Genomic DNA, 24,000 nt, shown 5'->3' on the forward strand with positions numbered 1-24,000 from the left:
TTCTGTTCTTCTCTGCTCTGTTCTGTTTTGCTCTGCCATGCTCTGTTCTGTTCTTTTTTGCTCTGCTCTGTTCTGCTCTGCTCTGCTCTGCTCTGCCATGCTCTGTTCTGCTCTGTTCTGCTCTGCTCTGCTCTGCTCTGTTCTGTTCTTCTCTGCTCTGTTCTGCTCTGCTCTGCTCTGTTCTGTTCTTCTCTGCTCTGTTCTGTTTTGCTCTGCTCTGTTCTGTTCTGCTCTGTTCTGCTCTGCTCTGCTCTGTTCTGTTCTTCTCTGCTCTGTTCTGCTCTGCTCTGTTCTGTTCTGTTCTGCTCTGTTCTGCTCTGTTCTGTTCTGCTCTGTTCTGCTCTGCTCTGCTCTGTTCTGTTCTTCTCTGCTCTGTTCTGCTCTGCTCTGCTCTGCTCTGTTCTGTTCTGTTCTGCTCTGTTCTGCTCTGCTCTGCTCTGTTCTGTTCTTCTCTGTTCTGTTCTTTTTTGCTCTGCTCTGCTCTGCCATGCTCTGCTCTGCTCTGTTCTGTTCTGCTCTTCTCTTCTCTTCTCTGTTCTGCTCTGTTCTGTTTTGTTCTCTTCTGTTTTGTTCTGTTCTTCTCTGTGCTCCTCTGTTCTGTTCTTCTCTGCTCTGTTCTGTTCTCCTCTGTTCTGTTCTTCTCTGTTCTCTTCTGTTTTGTTCTGTTCTTCTCTGTTCTCCTCTGTTCTGTTCTTCTCTGCTCTGTTCTGTTCTCCTCTGCTCTGTTCTGCTCTGCTCTGCTCTGCTCTGCTCTGTTCTGTTCTGCTCTGTTCTGCTCTGTTCTGCTCTGCTCTGTTCTGTTCTGTTCTGCTCTGCTCTGTTCTGTTCTGCTCTGTTCTGCTCTGTTCTGTTCTGCTCTGTTCTGCTCTGTTCTGCTCTGTTCTGCTCTGTTCTGTTCTGTTCTGTTCTGCTCTGTTCTGCTCTGTTCTGTTCTGTTCTGCTCTGCTCTGCCATGCTCTGCCATGCTCTGCTCTGCTCTGTTCTGTTCTGCTCTTCTCTTCTCTTCTCTGTTCTGTTCTGCTCTGTTCTGTTTTGTTCTCTTCTGTTTTGTTCTGTTCTTCTCTGTGCTCCTCTGTTCTGTTCTTCTCTGCTCTGTTCTGTTCTGTTCTGTTCTGCTCTGTTCTGCTCTGTTCTGTTCTGTTCTGTTCTGCTCTGTTCTGCTCTGTTCTGCTCTGTTCTGCTCTGTTCTGTTCTGCTCTGTTCTCCTCTGTTCTGCTCTGTTCTGTTTTGTTCTCTTCTGTTTTGTTCTGTTCTTCTCTGTGCTCCTCTGTTCTGTTCTTCTCTGCTCTGTTCTGTTCTGTTCTGTTCTGCTCTGTTCTGCTCTGTTCTGTTCTGTTCTGTTCTGCTCTGTTCTGCTCTGTTCTGCTCTGTTCTGCTCTGCTCTGTTCTGTTCTGCTCTTCTCTTCTCTTCTCTGTTCTGTTCTGCTCTGTTCTGTTTTGTTCTGCTCTGTTCTGCTCTGCTCTGTTCTGTTCTGCTCTGTTCTGCTCTGCTCTGTTCTGCTCTGTTCTGCTCTGCTCTGTTCTCCTCTGTTCTGTTCTGTTCTTCTCTGCTTTGCTCTGTTCTGTTCTGTTCTGCTCTGCTCTGTTCTGCTCTGTTCTGTTCTGCTCTGTTCTGTCTGTTCTGCTCTGTTCTGCTCTGTTCTGTTCTGCTCTGTTCTGCTCTGTTCTGTTCTGCTCTGTTCTGCTCTGTTCTGTTCTGCTCTGTTCTGTCTGTTCTGCTCTGTTCTGTTCTGTTCTGTTCTGCTCTGTTCTGCTCTGTTCTGTTCTGCTCTGTTCTGTTCTGTTCTGTTCTCCTCTGTTCTGTTCTGTTCTGCTCTGCTCTGTTCTGCTCTGTTCTGCTCTGCTCTGTTCTCCTCTGTTCTGTTCTTCTCTGCTTTGCTCTGTTCTGTTCTGTTCTGCTCTGCTCTGCTCTGTTCTGCTCTGTTCTGTTCTGTTCTGCTCTGTTCTGCTCTGTTCTGTTCTGTTCTGCTCTGTTCTTCTCTGCTTTGCTCTGTTCTGTTCTGTTCTGCTCTGTTCTGTTCTGTTCTGCTCTGCTCTGTTCTGCTCTGTTCTGTTCTGCTCTGCTCTGCTCTGCTCTGCTCTGCTCTGCTCTTCTCTTCTCTTCTCTGTTCTGCTCTGTTCTGTTTTGTTCTCTTCTGTTTTGTTCTGTTCTTCTCTGTGCTCCTCTGTTCTGTTCTGTTCTTCTCTGCTCTGTTCTGTTCTGTTCTGTTCTGCTCTGTTCTGCTCTGTTCTGTTCTGTTCTGTTCTGCTCTGTTCTGCTCTGTTCTGCTCTGTTCTGCTCTGTTCTGTTCTGTTCTGTTCTCCTCTATTCTGTTCTGCTCTGTTCTGCTCTGCTCTGTTCTCCTCTGTTCTGTTCTTCTCTGCTTTGCTCTGTTCTGTTCTGTTCTGCTCTGTTCTGTTCTGCTCTGTTCTGCTCTGTTCTGCTCTGTTCTGTTCTGTTCTGCTCTGTTCTGCTCTGTTCTCCTCTGCTCTGTTCTGTTCTGTTCTGCTCTGCTCTGTTCTGCTCTGTTCTCCTCTGTTCTGTTCTTCTCTGCTTTGCTCTGTTCTGTTCTGTTCTGCTCTGTTCTGTTCTGCTCTGTTCTGCTCTGTTCTGCTCTGTTCTGTTCTGTTCTGCTCTGTTCTGCTCTGTTCTGTTCTGTTCTGCTCTGTTCTGCTCTGTTCTGTTCTGCTCTGTTCTGTCTGTTCTGCTCTGTTCTGTTCTGTTCTGCTCTGTTCTGCTCTGTTCTGTTCTGTTCTGTTCTGTTCTGTTCTCCTCTGTTCTGTTCTGTTCTGCTCTGCTCTGTTCTGCTCTGCTCTGTTCTCCTCTGTTCTGTTCTTCTCTGCTTTGCTCTGTTCTGTTCTGTTCTGTTCTGCTCTGCTCTGTTCTGCTCTGTTCTGTTCTGCTCTGTTCTGTCTGTTCTGCTCTGTTCTGCTCTGTTCTGTTCTGTTCTGCTCTGTTCTGCTCTGTTCTGCTCTGTTCTGTTCTGTTCTGCTCTGTTCTTCTCTGCTTTGCTCTGTTCTGTTCTGCTCTGCTCTGTTCTGCTCTGTTCTGTTCTGCTCTGTTCTGTCTGTTCTGCTCTGTTCTGCTCTGTTCTGCTCTGTTCTGTTCTGTTCTGTTCTGCTCTGTTCTGCTCTGTTCTGCTCTGTTCTGTTCTGTTCTGCTCTTCTCTTCTCTTCTCTGTTCTGTTCTGCTCTGTTCTGTTTTGTTCTCTTCTGTTTTGTTCTGTTCTTCTCTGTGCTCCTCTGTTCTGTTCTTCTCTGCTCTGTTCTGTTCTGTTCTGCTCTGTTCTGTTCTGTTCTGCTCTGCTCTGTTCTGTTCTGTTCTGCTCTGTTCTGCTCTGTTCTGCTCTGTTCTGTTCTGTTCTGTTCTCCTCTGTTCTGTTCTGCTCTGTTCTGTTCTGCTCTGTTCTGTTCTGTTCTGTTCTGCTCTGTTCCGCTCTGTTCTGTTCTCCTCTGTTCTGTTCTGCTCTGCTCTGTTCTGCTCTGTTCTGTTCTGTTCTGTTCTGTTCTGTCCGATATCAATACTCTAGTGACTATGTATGGGGGAATATAATTAGAAGAAATAATGCCTGGATGGAAATAACATGTGTTTTATTAATGGTTTTACTATCCACGCCAAACACACTGGTTGAACATCAAATTATGTGTGTGTTTGTGTGTGTGACTTACCGCAGGCCCAGATCTTCCTGACATTCCCATTGGCCCAGGGGTACCCCTCATGGTGAGCTGTGATTGGACAGAGAGCTTATCATGAACAACCGATCAGGGTAATGCATTGACGTTCAAAATCCTAGAAATCTATGCATCAGAATGAACTCTATAGGGTCTAGTCAGCAGTGTTAACTCTATAGGGTCTAGTCAGCAGTGTTAACTCTATAGGGTCTATTCAGCAGTGTTAACTCTATAGGGTCTAGTCAGCAGTGTTAACTCTATAGGGTCTAGTCAGCAGTGTTAACTCTATAGGGTCTAGTCAGTAGTGTTAACTCTATAGGGTCTAGTCAGCAGTGTTAACTCTATAGGGTCTAGTCAGCAGTGTTAACTCTATAGGGTCTAGTCAGCAGTGTTAACTCTATAGGGTCTAGTCAGCAGTGTTAACTCTATAGGGTCTAGTCAGCAGTGTTTACTCTATAGGGTCTAGTCAGCAGTGTTAACTCTATAGGGTCTAGTCAGCAGTGTTAACTCTATAGGGTCTAGTCAGCAGTGTTACCTCTATAGGGTCTAGTCAGCAGTGTTAACTCTATAGGGTCTAGTCAGCAGTGTTAACTCTATAGGGTCTAGTCAGCAGTGTTAACTCTATAGGGTCTAGTCAGCAGTGTTAACTCTATAGGGTCTAGTCAGCAGTGTTACCTCTATAGGGTCTAGTCAGCAGTGTTAACTCTATAGGGTCTAGTCAGCAGTGTTAACTCTATAGGGTCTAGTCAGCAGTGTTACCTCTATAGGGTCTAGTCAGCAGTGTTAACTCTATAGGGTCTAGTCAGCAGTGTTAACTCTATAGGGTCTAGTCAGCAGTGTTAACTCTATAGGGTCTAGTCAGCAGTGTTAACTCTATAGGGTCTAGTCAGCAGTGTTAACTCTATAGGGTCTAGTCAGCAGTGTTAACTCTATAGGGTCTAGTCAGCAGTGTTAACTCTATAGGGTCTAGTCAGCAGTGTTTACTCTATAGGGTCTAGTCAGCAGTGTGAACTCTATAGGGTCTAGTCAGCAGTGTTAACTCTATAGGGTCTAGTCAGCAGTGTTAACTCTATAGGGTCTAGTCAGCAGTGTTAACTCTATAGGGTCTAGTCAGCAGTGTTAACTCTATAGGGTCTAGTCAGCAGTGTTAACTCTATAGGGTCTAGTCAGCAGTGTTAACTCTATAGGGTCTAGTCAGCAGTGTTTACTCTATAGGGTCTAGTCAGCAGTGTTAACTCTATAGGGTCTAGTCAGCAGTGTTAACTCTATAGGGTCTAGTCAGCAGTGTTAACTCTATAGGGTCTAGTCAGCAGTGTTAACTCTATAGGGTCTAGTCAGCAGTGTTAACTCTATAGGGTCTAGTCAGCAGTGTTACCTCTATAGGGTCTAGTCAGCAGTGTTAACTCTATAGGGTCTAGTCAGCAGTGTTACCTCTATAGGGTCTAGTCAGCAGTGTTAACTCTATAGGGTCTAGTCAGCAGTGTGAACTCTATAGGGTCTAGTCAGCAGTGTTACCTCTATAGGGTCTAGTCAGCAGTGTTAACTCTATAGGGTCTAGTCAGCAGTGTTACCTCTATAGGGTCTAGTCAGCAGTGTTAACTCTATAGGGTCTAGTCAGCAGTGTTAACTCTATAGGGTCTAGTCAGCAGTGTTAACTCTATAGGGTCTAGTCAGCAGTGTTAACTCTATAGGGTCTATCAGCAGGTCTAGTCAGCAGTGTGAACTCTATAGGGTCTAGTCAGCAGTGTTACTCTATAGGGTCTAGTCAGCAGTGTTAACTCTATAGGGTCTAGTCAGCAGTGTTAACTCTATAGGGTCTAGTCAGCAGTGTTAACTCTATAGGGTCTATTCAGCAGTGTTAACTCTATAGGGTCTAGTCAGCAGTGTTAACTCTATAGGGTCTAGTCAGCAGTGTTAACTCTATAGGGTCTAGTCAGCAGTGTTAACTCTATAGGGTCTAGTCAGCAGTGTTAACTCTATAGGGTCTAGTCAGCAGTGTTAACTCTATAGGGTCTAGTCAGCAGTGTTAACTCTATAGGGTCTAGTCAGCAGTGTTAACTCTATAGGGTCTAGTCAGCAGTGTTAACTCTATAGGGTCTAGTCAGCAGTGTTAACTCTATAGGGTCTAGTCAGCAGTGTTAACTCTATAGGGTCTAGTCAGCAGTGTTAACTCTATAGGGTCTAGTCAGCAGTGTTAACTCTATAGGGTCTAGTCAGCAGTGTTAACTCTATAGGGTCTAGTCAGCAGTGTTAACTCTATAGGGTCTAGTCAGCAGTGTTAACTCTATAGGGTCTAGTCAGCAGTGTTAACTCTATAGGGTCTAGTCAGCAGTGTTAACTCTATAGGGTCTAGTCAGCAGTGTTAACTCTATAGGGTCTAGTCAGCAGTGTTAACTCTATAGGGTCTAGTCAGCAGTGTTAACTCTATAGGGTCTAGTCAGCAGTGTTAACTCTATAGGGTCTAGTCAGCAGTGTTAACTCTATAGGGTCTAGTCAGCAGTGTTAACTCTATAGGGTCTAGTCAGCAGTGTTACCTCTATAGGGTCTAGTCAGCAGTGTTAACTCTATAGGGTCTAGTCAGCAGTGTTAACTCTATAGGGTCTAGTCAGCAGTGTTAACTCTATAGGGTCTAGTCAGCAGTGTTAACTCTAGGGTCAGTCAGTGTTAACTCTATAGGGTCTAGTCAGCAGTGTTAACTCTATAGGGTCTAGTCATCAGTGTTAACTCTATAGGGTCTAGTCAGCAGTGTTAACTCTATAGGGTCTAGTCAGCAGTGTGAACTCTATAGGGTCTAGTCAGCAGTGTTAACTCTATAGGGTCTAGTCAGCAGTGTTAACTCTATAGGGTCTAGTCAGCAGTGTTAACTCTATAGGGTCTAGTCAGCAGTGTTAACTCTATAGGGTCTAGTCAGCAGTGTTAACTCTATAGGGTCTAGTCAGCAGTGTTAACTCTATAGGGTCTAGTCAGCAGTGTTAACTCTATAGGGTCTAGTCAGCAGTGTTAACTCTATAGGGTCTAGTCAGCAGTGTTAACTCTATAGGGTCTAGTCAGTCAGCAGTGTTAACTCTATAGGGTCTAGTCAGCAGTGTTAACTCTATAGGGTCTAGTCATCAGTGTTAACTCTATAGGGTCTAGTCAGCAGTGTTAACTCTATAGGGTCTAGTCAGCAGTGTTAACTCTATAGGGTCTAGTCAGCAGTGTTAACTCTATAGGGTCTAGTCAGCAGTGTTAACTCTATAGGGTCTAGTCAGCAGTGTTAACTCTATAGGGTCTAGTCAGCAGTGTTAACTCTATAGGGTCTAGTCAGCAGTGTGAACTCTATAGGCTCTAGTCAGCAGTGTTAACTCTATAGGGTCTAGTCAGCAGTGTTAACTCTATAGGGTCTAGTCAGCAGTGTTAACTCTATAGGGTCTAGTCAGCAGTGTTAACTCTATAGGGTCTAGTCAGCAGTGTTAACTCTATAGGGTCTAGTCAGCAGTGTTAACTCTATAGGGTCTAGTCAGCAGTGTTAACTCTATAGGGTCTAGTCAGCAGTGTTAACTCTATAGGGTCTAGTCAGCAGTGTTAACTCTATAGGGTCTAGTCAGCAGTGTTACCTCTATAGGGTCTAGTCAGCAGTGTTAACTCTATAGGGTCTAGTCAGCAGTGTTAACTCTATAGGGTCTAGTCAGCAGTGTTAACTCTATAGGGTCTAGTCAGCAGTGTTAACTCTATAGGGTCTAGTCAGCAGTGTTACCTCTATAGGGTCTAGTCAGCAGTGTGAACTCTATAGGGTCTAGTCAGCAGTGTTAACTCTATAGGGTCTAGTCAGCAGTGTTAACTCTATAGGGTCTAGTCAGCAGTGTGAACTCTATAGGGTCTAGTCAGCAGTGTTAACTCTATAGGGTCTAGTCAGCAGTGTTACCACCCAGGACAGCTAGTTCCTGCTATTATTAGGCAGAACTGGGTGGAACACGTGTTTTAAATAATTGAAATAGTTGAGGTGCACTTGATTTAACTTGTCTGGCACGCAGTGTATATTTACCCTGGCTTGGGAAAGGATGGCCTGGGCTTGGGCCTCCTGAGCTGAGACCACTGGTCCCTTATGTGCCTCTCCACCAGCACGGAACTGTCAATCACAACACAAGAGACACATGTAAATAAACGAACAGCCCTGTTTTCAGTCCATAGAGATAGATAGAGAACTCTTAGTGACCAAAAGCACATTTTTAGCCTTGGTAGCACCATTGGGGACTTTTACCATTTTGAAGTAGTCAACTGGGTGGAACGTCCTATGGGTTAAGGAAGGATCCCATAATTCCATGCAGGTCATCAGGAGGGATCATCCAATGAATTATATTCGTCAGCAAACATTCCATAACTGCAAGTTTCAGCAAATCACCAACCTTGTCTGTATACTTGTTTAAACAGACACACTCTAGATGGCAGTGTGCCCCTTTTCAGTTTGTTTACTAAAATGAACTACTTCAAAATGGAGATGGCCTCAATGGCACTGCCTGTGCACTCAGACGCCATTATGGGACAGACACAACTTTGCGATCTCTATACATCTTTATGGTTCAGAAGTATGAGTAAACCTGTCACTGGGATCCAACATGGATGCTGAGCTACAGGCCTGTAGTATGAGTAAACCTGTCACTGGGATCCAACATGGATGCTGAGCTACAGGCCTGTAGTATGAGTAAACCTGTCACTGGGATCCAACATGGATGCTGAGCTACAGGCCTGTAGTATGAGTAAACCTGTCACTGGGATCCAACATGGATGCTGAGCTACAGGCCTGTAGTATGAGTAAACCTGTCACTGGGATCCAACATGGATGCTGAGCTACAGGCCTGTAGTATGAGTAAACCTGTCACTGCGATCCAACATGGATGCTGAGCTACAGGCCTGTAGTATGAGTAAACCTGTCACTGGGATCCAACATGGATGCTGAGCTACAGGCCTGTAGTATGAGTAAACCTGTCACTGGGATCCAACATGGATGCTGAGCTACAGGCCTGTAGTATGAGTAAACCTGTCACTGCGATCCAACATGGATGCTGAGCTACAGGCCTGTAGTATGAGTAAACCTGTCACTGGGATCCAACATGGATGCTGAGCTACAGGCCTGTAGTATGAGTAAACCTGTCACTGGGATCCAACATGGATGCTGAGCTACAGGCCTGTAGTATGAGTAAACCTGTCACTGCGATCCAACATGGATGCTGAGCTACAGGCCTGTAGTATGAGTAAACCTGTCACTGGGATCCAACATGGATGCTGAGCTACAGGCCTGTAGTATGAGTAAACCTGTCATATGGTATAGGCAGGCATAAGCTACGGATAACGATTATACACAATTGCATTTTACCGATGGCAATTTGAATGCACAGAGATACCGTGACGAGATCCTGAAGCCCATTATCGTGCCATTCATCTGCTGCCTTCACCTCATGTTTCAGCATGATAATGCACGACCCCATGTCGCAAAGGATCTGCACAGAATTCCTGGAAGCTGAACATGTCCCAGTTCTTCCATGGCCTGTATACTCACCAGACATGTCACCCATTGAGCATGTTTGGGATGCTCTGGATAGACGTGTACGACAGCGTGTTCTAGTTCCCGCCAATATCCAGCGACTTCACACAGCCATTGAAGAGGAGCGGGACAACATTCCACAGGCCACAATCAACAACCTGATCAACTCTATGTGGAGGAGATGTGTCGCGCTGCATGAGACAAATGGTCACACCAGGTACTGACTGGTTCTGATCCACACCAGATACTGACTGGTTTTCTGATCCACACCAGATACTGACTGGTTTTCTGATCCACACCAGATACTGACTGGTTTTCTGATCCACATCAGATACTGACTGGTTCTGATCCACACCAGATACTGACTGGTTTTCTGATCCACACCAGATACTGACTGGTTTTCTGATCCACGCTCCTACCTTGTTTTTAAGGTATCTGTGACCAACAGATGCACATCTGTATTCCCAGTCATGTGGAATCCATAGATGAGGACCTAATTTATTTATTTTAATTGAATTATTTCCTAATATGAACTGTAACTCAGTAAAATCTTTGAAAATTGTAGCATGTTGCATTTATATATTTTTTGTTCAATGTTAAATTGCCCCTTAGATACATGCAGAAGCTGGTTACACAGTCGCCGGTTCCAGTCCACTGTGCCCAGTGACATTTACAAGGTGAATGATTTACCGCAGGGCTAGGAAATATAAGGTTCATAGACTGAGGTTCATATGTACTGAGGACTTTTCATGAAGATACAGCGAGGTAGAGTGTGTTAAACAAGGAGACGTCACGGTAGATCGGCCAACCAGTTGACTGACTGAAGGTTACATTATGTAATGGGAACAGGTTGTCAGACGCTGAAAGCCCCTGGGTAATGTAGGAGACAGAGAGAGGGATAAAAAAGCTATTGAATGACAAACTAAACGACAAAAAAAAAACTAGAGGAAAAGCAAAGCTAAAAATGTGTTTTAAGATCTATTTTAAATATGTCCACAGTTTCAGCCTCCCTCAGCGTCTCTGGTAGGGAGCATAATAACTAAAGGCTGTCTCTCCATGCCTCTTGGTCCCCCTCGGGTTCTCTGTTAGGCTATTCCAGAGGCTGGGGGCATGGTAACTAAAGGCTGTCTCTCCATGCCTCTTGGTCATTAGGCTTTGGGATAGTTAAAAGGCCAGTGCCTGATTGAAGAGCAAGGAGCATCAGAATGGCATATAGAGTATGATTGTTTAAGCACCAGGGTCAGTTGGCAGGGAGAGGTGAATGGATGGAGAGAGAATGGCAGCATCAGGATGGTACCTGGAGGTTGTTATAAGAGCCAGGGTAGAAGGCATAGAGGGACAGAGAGAGGAGAGGAAAGAGGTCACTTACTGGCAGCATCAGGATGGTACCTGGAGGACCAGGAACTCCATCCGAACCAGGAATACCAGCCCGCCCTGGAGGACCCTTTGGAATGTAGGAGAACAGGAGAGAGGGGGTGGGGGGTAGAGGGTGTAGAGAGAGGAGAGAGAGGGGGGGAGAGACGGAGAGAGAGGGGGAGGGAAAGGGGGAGAGGGAGAGTGGGGAGAGAGGGGGAGAGGGGGAGAGGGGAGAGAGGGGGGGGAGAGAGAGAGGGGAGAGAGAGAGAAAGAGAGAGAGATGGTGAGAGAGAGTGGGTGAGAGAGACAGAGAGAGGGGGAGAGGGGGTGAGGGGGGGGGGAGAGAGAGAGAGAGATAGAGAGATAGAGAGAGAGAGAGAGAGAGAGAGAGAGAGAGAGAGAGAGAGAGAGAGAGAGAGAGAGAGAGAGAGAGAGAGAGAGAGAGAGAGAGAGAGAGAGGGGGAGAGAGAGAGAGAGAGAGAGAGAGAGTTGGTTAATCGTATAGATAATCTGAGTGCTAAATCATGGGGATAGAATGTAAACTTCTTAAACATGACCACATAGGAAATATAAATGATTAGTGAACAAAAGCCCATCATATTTGTTACGTTTTTACCCAGCTTCCAATAGGTGCCTTTCTTTGAGAGACATTGGAAAGCCTCCCTGGTTTTTGTGGTTGAATCTGTGTTTGAAATTCACTGCTGGACTGAGGGAGCTTACAGATAATTGTATGTGTGGGGTACAGAGATGAGGGACCTTACAGATAATTGTATGTGTGGGGGTACAGAGATGAGGGACCTTACAGATAATTGTATGTGTGGGGTACAGAGATGAGGGACCTTACAGATAATTGTATGTGTGGGGTACAGAGATGAGGGACCTTACATATAATTGTATGTGTGGGGTACAGAGATGAGGGACCTTACAGATAATTGTATGTGTGGGGTACAGAGATGAGGGACCTTACAGATAAGTGTATGTGTGGGGTACAGAGATGAGGTAGTCATTCAAAAATAATGTTAAACACCATTATTGCACACAGAGTGAGTTCATGCAACTTATTATGTGACTTGCTAAGCACATTTTTGTCCTTTGTAAGCTGAGTTGAAGGGTCATTTAAGTCCCTTGTAAACTGAGCTGGAGGGTTGAGGGTCGGTTAGGTCCCTTGTAAACTGAGCTGGAGGGTTGAGGGTCGGTTAGGTCCCTTGTAAACTGAGCTGGAGGGTTGAGGGTTGGTTAGGTCCCTTGTAAACTGAGCTGGAGGGTTGAGGTTCGGTTAGGTCTGACATGACGTTGGCCTGTTGGGGGAGGTTTTCTCTCTCTCTACTCTATAGAGTTGACTCTTGTAAAGCCTCGGTAACATAGAGAGTCTGGGAATAACGAAAGTTGGGAAACGGAACCATATTTTGGTAATCCAACCAGTTGAAAATATGCGTTGGTACTTAATGAATATGATCTCAGATCAGTTGTTGTCTGAGACATTTCTACTAATAAGTGTATCTTGGAAAGTCGACACATTCTAGTTATCAGATTCACATGGAATTGTTGTGCAATTTACATGTTTAAATATGAAACTATTTGTGAAAAGATTAAATGTCATTTTAGCTTCTTAAATGAGAGAACGATTTTTCATAGAGAAACTCTGCTCACTCAGAGACCCCGCCCAAGTGAACAGACTTTGGTAGTAAACTATGAAACACGCCCTTCTTTCACCACTATATAAACCCGTTGATGACAATTCAACTTCCTGTTCCAAGGACGTGCAGACTTGCGGTCCCCACGTTAAAAGGACAAAGATCACCTACAGAACTAGGCCAACCTCAGTGTGAGGTCTGGTTGAACGACAAGAACCGAACAAAATTAGCATCGAATTTCAAAGTGAAGGTGATGACCAACATTCCGAAAGGATGAATTTCGACTATACCAGCCAGAATATAGCATGAGCTTAAAAGTATGGCAACTTGGTATGAACTTTGAACTCTTATTCACTAAAGAAGTGATACCCTCTCTGCCCGCTAAAAGTGGGCTAGGGGAGGACGGACAAAGTATCCATTCTACCATGCTCCAGTTCACGACTAGACATTCTTCAGAGGACCAGAGATCCATGCTGGACAACCTGGCCTTCTATCTATGACCAATCTACCAAAGCGCAGCTCAGAGTAAATATTTATTGCATTTTCCTTTTTCAAATGGGCGGTTATTTAGAATGCATAAGATACTGTATTTACGATAGAATAGCTGCCTACGGCCCATTAGAGACACAACATTTTTTGTTCCTCAGTCTTCCTGCTCTTTCATTCAAAACCCAACCCCATTTCTTTGTGTAACCAGCCGTCATACATGTTCCGCCCACTAGGGACGTTTTCCTTCATGACATCATTTGTAATCAATGTATGATCCATTCTGTGTAGATGTAATTCTGTGTGATTATTTAGTAAATAAATCATTATTGCTGATTCAACTTGTTAGCCAGGGTTTGTGAAGATAACCAAGATTTTACAACTTTCAGATGATGCTGAATAAAGTGATGATTAAATATTGACTGTTACTGATGTAAAAGATTACCAGGTCTTTAAGAGTTTATTCGGAAGATACCAGCTCTATAAACATTTTGTAAGCTGAGTTGAAGGGTCATTTAAGTCCACTGTAAACTGAGATGGAGGGTTGAGGGTCGGTTAGGTCCCTTGTAAACTGAACTGGAAGGCTGAGGGTCGGTTAGGTCCCTTGTAAACTGAGCTTTTGGGCTGGTTAGGTCCCGTGAAAACTGAGCTGGAGGGCTGAGGGTCGATTAGGTCCCTTGTAAACTGAGCTTTTGGGCTGGTTAGGTCCCTTGTAAACTGAGCTGGAGGGCTGAGGGTCGATTAGGTCCCTTGTAAACTGAGCTGGAGGGCTGAGGGTCGATTAGGTCCCTTGTAAACTGAGCTGGAGGGCTGAGGGTCGATTAGGTCCCTTGTAAACTGAGCTGGAGGGCTGAGGGTCGATTAGGTCCCTTGTAAACTGAGCTGGAGGGCTGAGGGTCGATTAGGTCCCTTGTAAACTGAGCTGGAGGGCTGAGGGTCGATTAGGTCCCTTGTAAACTGAGCTGGAGGGCTGAGGGTCGATTAGGTCCCTTGTAAACTGAGCTGGAGGGCTGGTTAGGTCCCTTGTGAACTGAGCTGGAGGGCTGAGGGTCGATTAGGTCCCTTGTAAACTGAGCTGGAGGGCTGGTTAGGTCCCTTGTGAACTGAGCTGGAGGGCTGGTTAGGTCCCGTGTGAACTGAGCTGGAGGGCTGGTTAGGTCCCTTGTGAACTGAGCTGGAGGGCTGGTTAGGTCCCTTGTAAACTGAGCTGGAGGGCTGAGGGTCGATTAGGTCCCTTGTAAACTGAGCTGGAGGGCTGGTTAGGTCCCTTGTGAACTGAGCTGGAGGGCTGAGGGTCGATTAGGTCCCTTGTAAACTGAGCTGGAGGGCTGGTTAGGTCCCTTGTGAACTGAGCTGGAGGGCTGGTTAGGTCCCTTGTAAACTGAACTGGAAGGCTGAGGGTCGGTTAGGTCCCTTGTAAACTGAGCTTTTGGGCTGGTTAGGTCCCGTGAAAACTGAGCTGGAGGGCTGAGGGTCGATTAGGTCCCTTGTAAACTGAGCTGGAGGGCTGAGGGTCGATTAGGTCTATGCAGTGAATAGGGCGTCAACCTTTACAACAGTGTGTTTTTGAGGGTAATGAGAGTTTACGTTTCTGAACATATCTGCATTCCCTGCCTGCACCTCTGTCTTCCTCTCTTCCCTCCTCATCTTTTTCTTTTCTCCCCATGGCGTGAGGGTGCGGGGCTCTACTTCAAGCCACCACACTACTTCCTTCATATTCATATCTGCTCCCTTCTTTATTAACCAAGATGGCCGACTGTCAAGACAAATATTTATTATCACTATTATTATTATTATTATTATTATTAATGTCTTCAATATCGTTATACTGTCAAAAGTCCTCCATAAATCAGTCTAGTGGTTGGAATGATGATTCATTATTAGTCAGCTACATTCGTCATGGCCCAAGGAGACAGACCAGACAAGAGGACATGCCAGAGGGTTCAAAACCACATTCCCCTACATCAGTGTTTTCTCTGGTATGTATTAAGTAGTTGTTTTTTTAACAGTATTTTCTCTGGTATGTATTAAGTACTATAGTTGTTTTTAACAGTATTTTCTCTGGTATGTATTATTAAGTACTATAGTTGTTTTTTTAACAGTATTTTCTCTGTTATGTATTAAGTACTATAGTTGTTTTTTTAACAGTATTTTATCTGGTATGTATTAAGTACTATATTTTTTTAACAGTATTTTCTCTGGTATGTTTTAAGTACTATAGTTGTTTTTTTAACAGTATTCTCTCTGGTATGTATTAAGTACTATAGTTGTTTTTTTAACAGTATTTTCTCTGGTATGTATTAAGTACTATAGTTGTTTTTTTAACAGTATTTTATCTGGTATGTATTAAGTACTATTGTTGTTTTTTTAACAGTATTTTCTCTGGTATGTTTTAAGTACTATTGTTGTTTTTTTAACAGTATTTTCTCTGGTATGTTTTAAGTACTATTGTTGTTTTTTTAACAGTATTTTCTCTGGTATGTATTAAGTACTATAGTTGTTTTTAACAGTATTTTCTCTGGTATGTATTATTAAGTACTATAGTTGTTTTTACTTGGCAGACAGTTAGATGTAATATAGCGAATGCCAACAAATAGCGAATGCCAACAAAACCCAACAAGGGGTTGACCAAGGACCTGGTCATTTTTGTTGTTCAATGCTGTGTGTATAATAATTCCTAGAGTTAGAATGATAAAGACAGTGGTGTAGCCATCTATAGGGATTAATGGGGGATGATCAAGGATCCCCCTTTTCTCCAACAGCAGGAATCACCATGGGAGCAACAGCTCTCACTTACCCTGTCACCGTGATCTCCGTGTGGGCCAGGGGAACCCTGTGAGCCTGGGGAGCCGGGGAGGCCCTGTGTACACACACACACACACACACACACACACACACACACACACACACACACACACACACACACACACACACACACACACACACACACACACACACACACACACACACACACACACACACACACACACACACACACACACACACACACACACACACACACACACACACACACGTTAACTAAAACATCCTACACCACCACCACAGCAGAGCTAGCTAACCAAACTGCTACCACATTTAATCTATCAACCTCAGAAAGACATAGCTAAACAACACTCTCTCTCTCTCTCTCTCTCTCTCTCTCTCTCTCTCTCTCTCTCCATCTCTCTCTCTCTCTATCTCTCTCCTTCTCCATCCATCTTTCTCTCTTTCTCCATCTATCTCTCTCTCTTTCTCCCCTCTCTCGCTCCCTCTCTCTCTTTATCTCTCTCTTTCTCCCTTTTTCAATTCAATTCAATTGACTTTATTGCCATTCATTATTACTTCCATTGTCAAAGTATACATATCGAAAAATAAAAATAAAATAAAAATACATATTTACATATAAAATATATATACAGGTATATCTTTCTCCCTTTCTCCCTCTCTCTCTGTGTCTCTCTCTCTGTCTTTCTCTCTCTCTCTGTCTTTCTCTCTCTCTCTCTCTCTCTCTCTCTCTCTCTCTCTCTCTCTCTCTCTCTCTCTCTCTTTCTCCCCCTATATATCGCTCTCTTTCTCTCCCTCTCTCCCTCTCTCTCTTTCTCTCCCTCTCTCTCCCTCTCTTTCTCCGCTTTCTTTACAGGCTCATTCAGGAGGACTAAAGCAATTTTGATAAATATAGTTTCTTCCCCCTCTTCTCTTCAGCAGTTCTCCATCTGTGGAAAGAGAGAGGGAGAGGGTCGGGGGTCGGGGGGGGGACGTGATACTCACAGCTTGGCCGGGGGCTCCTTGGGGTCCTTCAATCAGCATCCCCTGGAATAGAGGGAAGAGAGAGGGAACGATTAACACAGTAGCCTTCAGAGACGGCAGGAAATACACACACTGCAGAGTGGAGACACATTAGAGGAGTGGGGGAACAAGGACTGGGGAGTCCATACAGGAGAAACTCACACAGAAATGATGTTCTGTAAAAATGTGTTTATGGCTAAGGGAACTCATTTTTAGCTGATAAATCATTAATACATAGTTATACAGTAGTGATAATACCTAGTGATACAGTAATACCAAGTTATACAGTAATACCTAGTTATACGGTAATACCTAGTTATACAGTAGTGATAATACCTAGTGATACAGTAATACCTAGTTATACAGTAATACCTAGTTATACAGTATTGATAATACCTAGAAATACAGTAATACCTAGTTATACAGTAGTGATAATACCTAGTTATACAGTAATACGTAGTTATACAGTAATACCTAGTTATACTGTGATACCTAGTTCTACAGTAGTGATGATACCTAGTTATACAGTAATACCTAGTTACACAGTAGTGATTTGACCTAGTTATACAGTAATACCCCGTTCTACAGTAATACCCCGTTATACAGTAATACCTAGTTATACAGTAATACCTCGTTATACAGTAATACCCCATTCTACAGTAATACCCCATTCTACAGTAATACCCCGTTCTACAGTAATACCTCGTTATACAGTAATACCTAGTTATACAGTAATACCCGTTCTACAGTAATACCCCGTTCTACAGTAATACCCCGTTCTACAGTAATACAGTAATACCTAGTTATACATTAATACCCCGTTCTACAGTAATACCCCGTTCTACAGTAATACCCCGTTCTACAGTAATATCCCGTTCTACAGTAATACAGTAATACCCCGTTCTACAGTAATACCCCGTTCTACAGTAATACAGTAATACCTAGTTATACAGTAATACCCCGTTCTACAGTAATACCCCGTTCTACAGTAATACCCCGTTCTACAGTAATACAGTAATACCTCGTTATACAGTAATACCTAGTTATACAGTAATACCCCGTTCTACAGTAATACCCCGTTCTACAGTAATACCCCGTTCTACAGTAATACAGTAATACCTAGTTATACATTAATACCCCGTTCTACAGTAATACCCCGTTCTACAGTAATACCCCATTCTACAGTAATACCCCGTTCTACAGTAATACAGTAATACCTAGTTATACAGTAATACCCCGTTCTACAGTAATACCCCGTTCTACAGTAATACCCCGTTCTACAGTAATACAGTAATACCTCGTTATACAGTAATACCTAGTTATACAGTAATACCCGTTCTACAGTAATACCCCGTTCTACAGTAATACCCCGTTCTACAGTAATACAGTAATACCTAGTTATACAGTAATACCCCGTTCTACAGTAATACCCCGTTCTACAGTAATACCCCGTTCTACAGTAATACCCCGTTCTACAGTAATACCCCATTCTACAGTAATACCCCGTTCTACAGTAATACAGTAATACCTAGTTATACAGTAATACCTAGTTATACAGTAATACCCCGTTCTACAGTAATACCCCGTTCTACAGTAATACCCCGTTCTACAGTAATACCCCGTTCTACAGTAATACCTAGTTATACAGTAATACAGTAATACCTAGTTATACAGTAATACCCCGTTCTACAGTAATACCCCGTTCTACAGTAATACGCCGTTCTACAGTAATACAGTAATACCTAGTTATACAGTAATACCTAGTTATACAGTAATACCCCGTTCTACAGTAATACCCCGTTCTACAGTAATACCCCGTTCTACAGTAATACCCCGTTCTACAGTAATACCCCGTTCTACAGTAATACCCCGTTCTACAGTAATATAGTAATACCTAGTTATACAGTAATACCCCGTTCTACAGTAATACCCCGTTCTACAGTAATACAGTAATACAGGCTTTGACTTACAGGTTCAACGATGGCAGGTTCTCCTTTCTCTCCCTTCTCACCACCATATCCTCCTCCTCCCATCTGAAAACAACAGTGAAAGACATCAGATATTGCTTGATGTTTGACTGAGTTGTCAACTGAACACAGTCTTCCCCATATATTCATTTAGATGGCCGGTGGTCTAATGACTGGAAGTCTATGGGAACAGCTAGCATGTCATTGCGCTAATGCTAGTAAAACTGCTGAAAAGGTAGTAATTGACTTAGCAACTGACCCAGTAACTGACTCAGTAACTAACTTAGTAACTGACCAAGTAACTGACTTAGCAACTGACTTAGTAACTGACTTAGCAACTGACTTAGTAACTGACCAAGTAACTGACCCAGTAACTGACTTAGTAACTGACCAAGTAACTGACCCAGTAACTAACTTAGTAACTGACCAAGTAACTGACCCAGTAACTGACTTAGCAACTGACTTAGTAACTGACCAAGTAACTGACCCAGTAACTGACTTAGTAACTGACCAAGTAACTGACCCAGTAACTAACTTAGTAACTGACCAAGTAACTGACCCAGTAACTGACTTAGTAACTGACCCAGTTACTGACTTAATAACTGATTTAGTAACTGACTTAGTAACTGACCCAATCACTGACCCAGTTACTGACTTAGCAACTGACCCAGTAACTGACCCAGTTACTGACTTAGTAACTGACTTAGTAGCTGACCCTGTAACTGATTTAGTAACTGACTTAGTAACTGACCCAATCACTGACCCAGTCACTAACGTAGCAACTGACCCAGTAACTGACCCAGACTTAGTAACTGACCCAGTAACTGACTTAGTAACTGACTTAGTAGCTGACTTAGTAACTGACTTAGTAACTGACCCAGTCATTGACTTAGTAACTGACCCAGAAACTGACTTAGTAACTGACTTATTATCTGACCCAGTAACTGACCCAGTATCTTACCCAGTAACTTACAGTACTCTTACTAGTCTTTGTGATATGAATGTGTGTACATTCAGGCCACTGTATTAAGTATCGAAAGTACTTACACTAGACTCTGTCTCGGTCTCAGCGGGTATGCCGGGCCCAAACTCATCCTCGTAGGCCGAGACAGAGGCGGTGGGTTTGGCCTCGCCAGTGCCATAGTCTCCATAATCCCCATACTCGTACGTCTGTTTCATATCGATCTCCTTAGTGTCACCGTATTCCTTCAGATCATACTCCTTAAAATCGTACGAGTTCTCGCCGGGGTCGGGACCTTTGGTGTCTGAGCCGGTTTCTGCGGCAGTGGTAGGGTCGGCGCCAACCTTCTCCACGCCTGTGATGTAATCATCAACTATTTCCTCGTCATAGTTCTGATTGGTCATTGTGAGGAGGGGAGGGAACATGGAGGGTTGGGGTTAGAGAGAGGACAAAGCATGGGAATATGTAACTTATTGAATAACTTTCACATCATTTATCTTATTTAGTAATATGAGTTTAGACCACCACTAATCTGTTCTCAGACCTGTATGAGTTTAGACGACCACTAGTCTGTTCTCAGATCTGTATGAGTTTAGACGACCACTAGTCTGTTCTCAGATCTGTATGAGTTTAGACCACCACTAATCTGTTCTCAGATCTGCATGAGTTTAGACGACCACGAGTCTGTTCTCAGATCTGTATGAGTTTAGACCACCACTAATCTGTTCTCAGATCTGCATGAGTTTAGACGACCACGAGTCTGTTCTCAGATCTGTATGAGTTTAGACCACCACTAATCTGTTCTCTGATCTGCATGAGTTTAGACCACCACTAGTCTGTTCTCAGATCTGTATGAGTTTAGACCACCACTAGTCTGTTCTCAGATCTGTATGAGTTTAGACCACCACTAATCTGTTCTCAGATCTGTATGAGTTTAGACCACCACTAATCTGTTCTCAGATCTGCATGAGTTTAGACCACCACTAGTCTGTTCTCAGATCTGTATGAGTTTAGACCACCACTAGTCTGTTCTCAGATCTGTATGAGTTTAGACCACCGCTAATCTGTTCTCAGATCTGTCTGAGTTTAGACCACCACTAGTCTGTTCTCAGATCTGTATGAGTTTAGACCACCACTACTAGTCTGTTCTCAGATCTGCATGAGTTTAGACGACCACTAGTCTGTTCTCAGATCTGTATGAGTTTAGACCACCACTAGTCTGTTCTCAGATCTGTCTGAGTTTAGACCACCACTAGTCTGTTCTCAGATCTGCATGAGTTTAGACCACCACTAGTCTGTTCTCAGATCTGTATGAGTTTAGACCACCACTAGTCTGTTCTCAGATCTGCATGAGTTTAGACCACCACTAGTCTGTTCTCAGATCTGTATGAGTTTAGACCACCACTAGTCTGTTCTCAGATCTGTATGAGTTTAGACCACCACTAATCTGTTCTCAGATCTGTGTGTTCAGACCACAGCATACTACTGTAGCTATTGTTGTCATATGATTTCATGTCATGTATGGTATGACAACGATAATCAGGGGCCAGTCTTAGTTTAGACAGAATGCTGACAAAACAAATGTATCATACTTTACATACTGTAAAACAACACATTTCACTCCACCTATCCGCTGTATGTGACAATAAAACATCCATCTATTTGAGTTTTTATTTTCTTCTTAATCACACATTTACACATATCAAGGGTTACATCAGATTAAAACTAAGGGCCCGGATTCCCAGAGATGGATTAAGTGTATTGTTCCTGGAAAAACATTTTCAACAGAGGATCCTTCGGGCCAACATGCTTTTTAGTTAAAGAGTTTAATAATCTTAATAATTATAAATAATAATCTTAGTATTAATAAATAATAATCTTAATATTAATAAATAATAATCGTAATATTAATAAATATTAATATTAATAAATAATAATCATAATAATAATACATAATAATCTTAATAATAATAAATAATAACCTTAATAATAATAAATAATCATCTTAATAATAATAAATAATAATCCTAATAATAATAAATAATAATAGTAATATTAATACATAATACACTTAATAATAATAAATAATAATCTCAATATTAATATTAATAAATAATAATCATAATAATAAGAAATAATAATATTAATATTAATAAATAATACTCTTAATAATAATAAATAATAATCTTAATATTAATAAATAATAATCTTAATAATAATAAATAATAATCTTAATCTGAGACGTAGAAAAACGGTTCCTTACGTGTTTAAAACATAATTCCAGATCAACCAACAGAACTATGAGTTGAGTAAAAATTATTTATTTATTCAAGTTATGAAGATGATTCTGTTGTAAAAAAAAAACACACACTTTGTTCCATTAGATTAACTGTAACGGTTCAATTAAAAAAATTCAATTTAATTTGATTTTCAAAAATACCTTCCTTCACCACGGACATTGTTTTCGTCTCTCCTCATCTTCAAAACTCTTTTATTTTATTTTAATTAATTCATGTCCTGGTTTGTGTAGACTTGTTCACCTGCACCCTCATACCGGTGCCATAATGTGTTGCAGATATATATGACATGCATTGGTTGCATTGCATCCATACTGTCTCACTTTACCCCTGAATGTCTCTCATTAAGGGCTACGTTTAATGTGATGGTTTAGCTCAAACGAAGACGGGGAAACTACAGGAAACTACCCCGCTGGTCACAAACAAGAGGAGATAGGAAGAACCCCGCTAGTCACAATAAACAAGAGGAGATAGGAAGAACACCATTGGTCAAAACAAACAAGAGGAGATAGGAAGAACCCCATTGGTCAAAACAAACAAGAGGAGATAGGAAGAACCCCATTGGTCACAATAAACAAGAGGAGATAGGATGAACACCATTGGTCAAAACAAACAAGAGGAGATAGGATGAACACCATTGGTCAAAACAAACAAGAGGAGATAGGAAGAACCCCATTGGTCACAATAAACAAGAGGAGATGGGACGAACCCCATTGGTCACAACAAACAAGAGGAGATAGGATGAACCCCATTGGTCACAACAAACAAGAGGAGATAGGATGAACCCCATTGGTCACAATAAACAAGAAGAGATGGGACGAACCCCATTGGTCACAACAAACAAGAGGAGATAGGAAGAACCCCATTGGTCACAATAAACAAGAGGAGATAGGATGAACCCCATTGGTCACAACAAACAAGAGGATATAGGAAGAACCCCATTGGTCACAATAAACAAGAGGAGATGGGACGAACCCCATTGGTCACAACAAACAAGAGGAGATAGGATGAACCCCATTGGTCACAACAAACAAGAGGAGATAGGATGAACCCCATTGGTCACAATAAACAAGAAGAGATGGGACGAACCCCATTGGTCACAACAAACAAGAGGAGATAGGATGAACCCCATTGGTCACAACAAACAAGAGGATATAGGAAGAACCCCATTGGTCACAATAAACAAGAGGAGATAGGATGAACCCCGTTGGTCACAATTCATTAGCTGGCAGAGTTTTAATAGTTAATTTTATATCAAGATCAGATTTAAGAGTTGTTTCTGTCGCTTAAGGGAACCATATTCCCTACATAGTGCACTACTTTAGACCAGAGCCCTATGGGACCCTATTCCTGTCACGCCCTGGCCTTAGTATTTTGTGTTTTCTTTATTATTTTGGTCAGGCCAGGGTGTGACATGGGTGATTTATGTGTCTTGTCTTGTCTAGGGCTTTATTAGATTTATGGGGTTGTGTGTAGTAGAGTTGTCTAGGAAAGTCTATGGCTGTCTGGAGTGGTTCTCAATCAGAGGCAGGTGTTTATCGTTGTCTCTGATTGGGAACCATATTTAGGCAGCCATATTCTTTGGGTATTTCGTGGGTGATTGTTTCCTGTCTCTGTGTTTTGCACCAGTTAGGACTGTTACCATAACAATTCCCTACATAGTGCATTACTTTTGACCAGAGACCTATCGGTAATAGGGTCCATGTTGGAAACAGTTTAAAAACACCACACAGGGTTTTTTGTGTCTCCAAGGAAAAAGACCATCCATCGTTTTAACATCGTTTGTTCTTTGATCTTTGTAATATCTAGTAATTTAACTCGGAGATCGCAAGCTGAGGGCTTTGTCATTTCTAAATTAGATGATGAGTTCAGAAAAGGTTCAAAAATAATTTTCCGCATAAGGACAACCTGTTTGTTTTGTTTTTAGCACTTTTAAAAGCGTTTTAAGTCTAACTTCTTAAACAATCTCTTTGAGAACACAATACACCATGCCTCAGTATTTACCAGCCATTTCATCGTATCCAAATTGGCCTCGGAAATAACGGAGACAGGAAAATGTTCTCACCAGAATATAACATCAGGTATTCATATTAAATCATGTGTTTTTGGCAAGCGTTCTGTTATTTCAGATGCCACATACATCAAACCCCATATGTAACGTCGATGTCTCCCTGTCTGGCGGCTCAACTGTTGGAATAATCCCACATGCTTTCAAATTGTTCCGCCATTTTGGATCATTGTTTTTTTACTTTGATGGGACCAGGAAGTCCATCCTCCTTTAGAGAAAGACATGGCCTGTGTCTTGTAGGCACCCTGTTCCCTATATAGTGCACTACTGATG

General features: G+C 42.6%; 1 protein-coding gene across 1 annotated transcript in view; it reads right to left on the bottom strand.

The window, feature by feature from the left end:
- The window catches only part of LOC118381343 (collagen alpha-1(XI) chain-like), a 215,317-nt gene that overhangs the window by 115,078 nt on the left and 76,239 nt on the right, over positions 1-24,000 (bottom strand). Inside the window, exons 8-14 of the mRNA XM_052475964.1 lie at positions 19,449-19,754; positions 18,405-18,467; positions 16,417-16,458; positions 15,446-15,508; positions 10,542-10,616; positions 7,676-7,759; positions 3,649-3,705 (exon numbers count right to left, since the gene is read on the bottom strand). Of these exons, the coding sequence (XP_052331924.1) occupies positions 3,649-3,705; positions 7,676-7,759; positions 10,542-10,616; positions 15,446-15,508; positions 16,417-16,458; positions 18,405-18,467; positions 19,449-19,754 (690 nt within the window). The remainder of the gene's footprint in view (positions 1-3,648; positions 3,706-7,675; positions 7,760-10,541; positions 10,617-15,445; positions 15,509-16,416; positions 16,459-18,404; positions 18,468-19,448; positions 19,755-24,000) is intronic.

The sequence above is a fragment of the Oncorhynchus keta genome, chromosome 23 (genome assembly GCF_023373465.1).
Source record: "Oncorhynchus keta strain PuntledgeMale-10-30-2019 chromosome 23, Oket_V2, whole genome shotgun sequence".
NCBI lineage: Eukaryota > Metazoa > Chordata > Actinopteri > Salmoniformes > Salmonidae > Oncorhynchus > Oncorhynchus keta.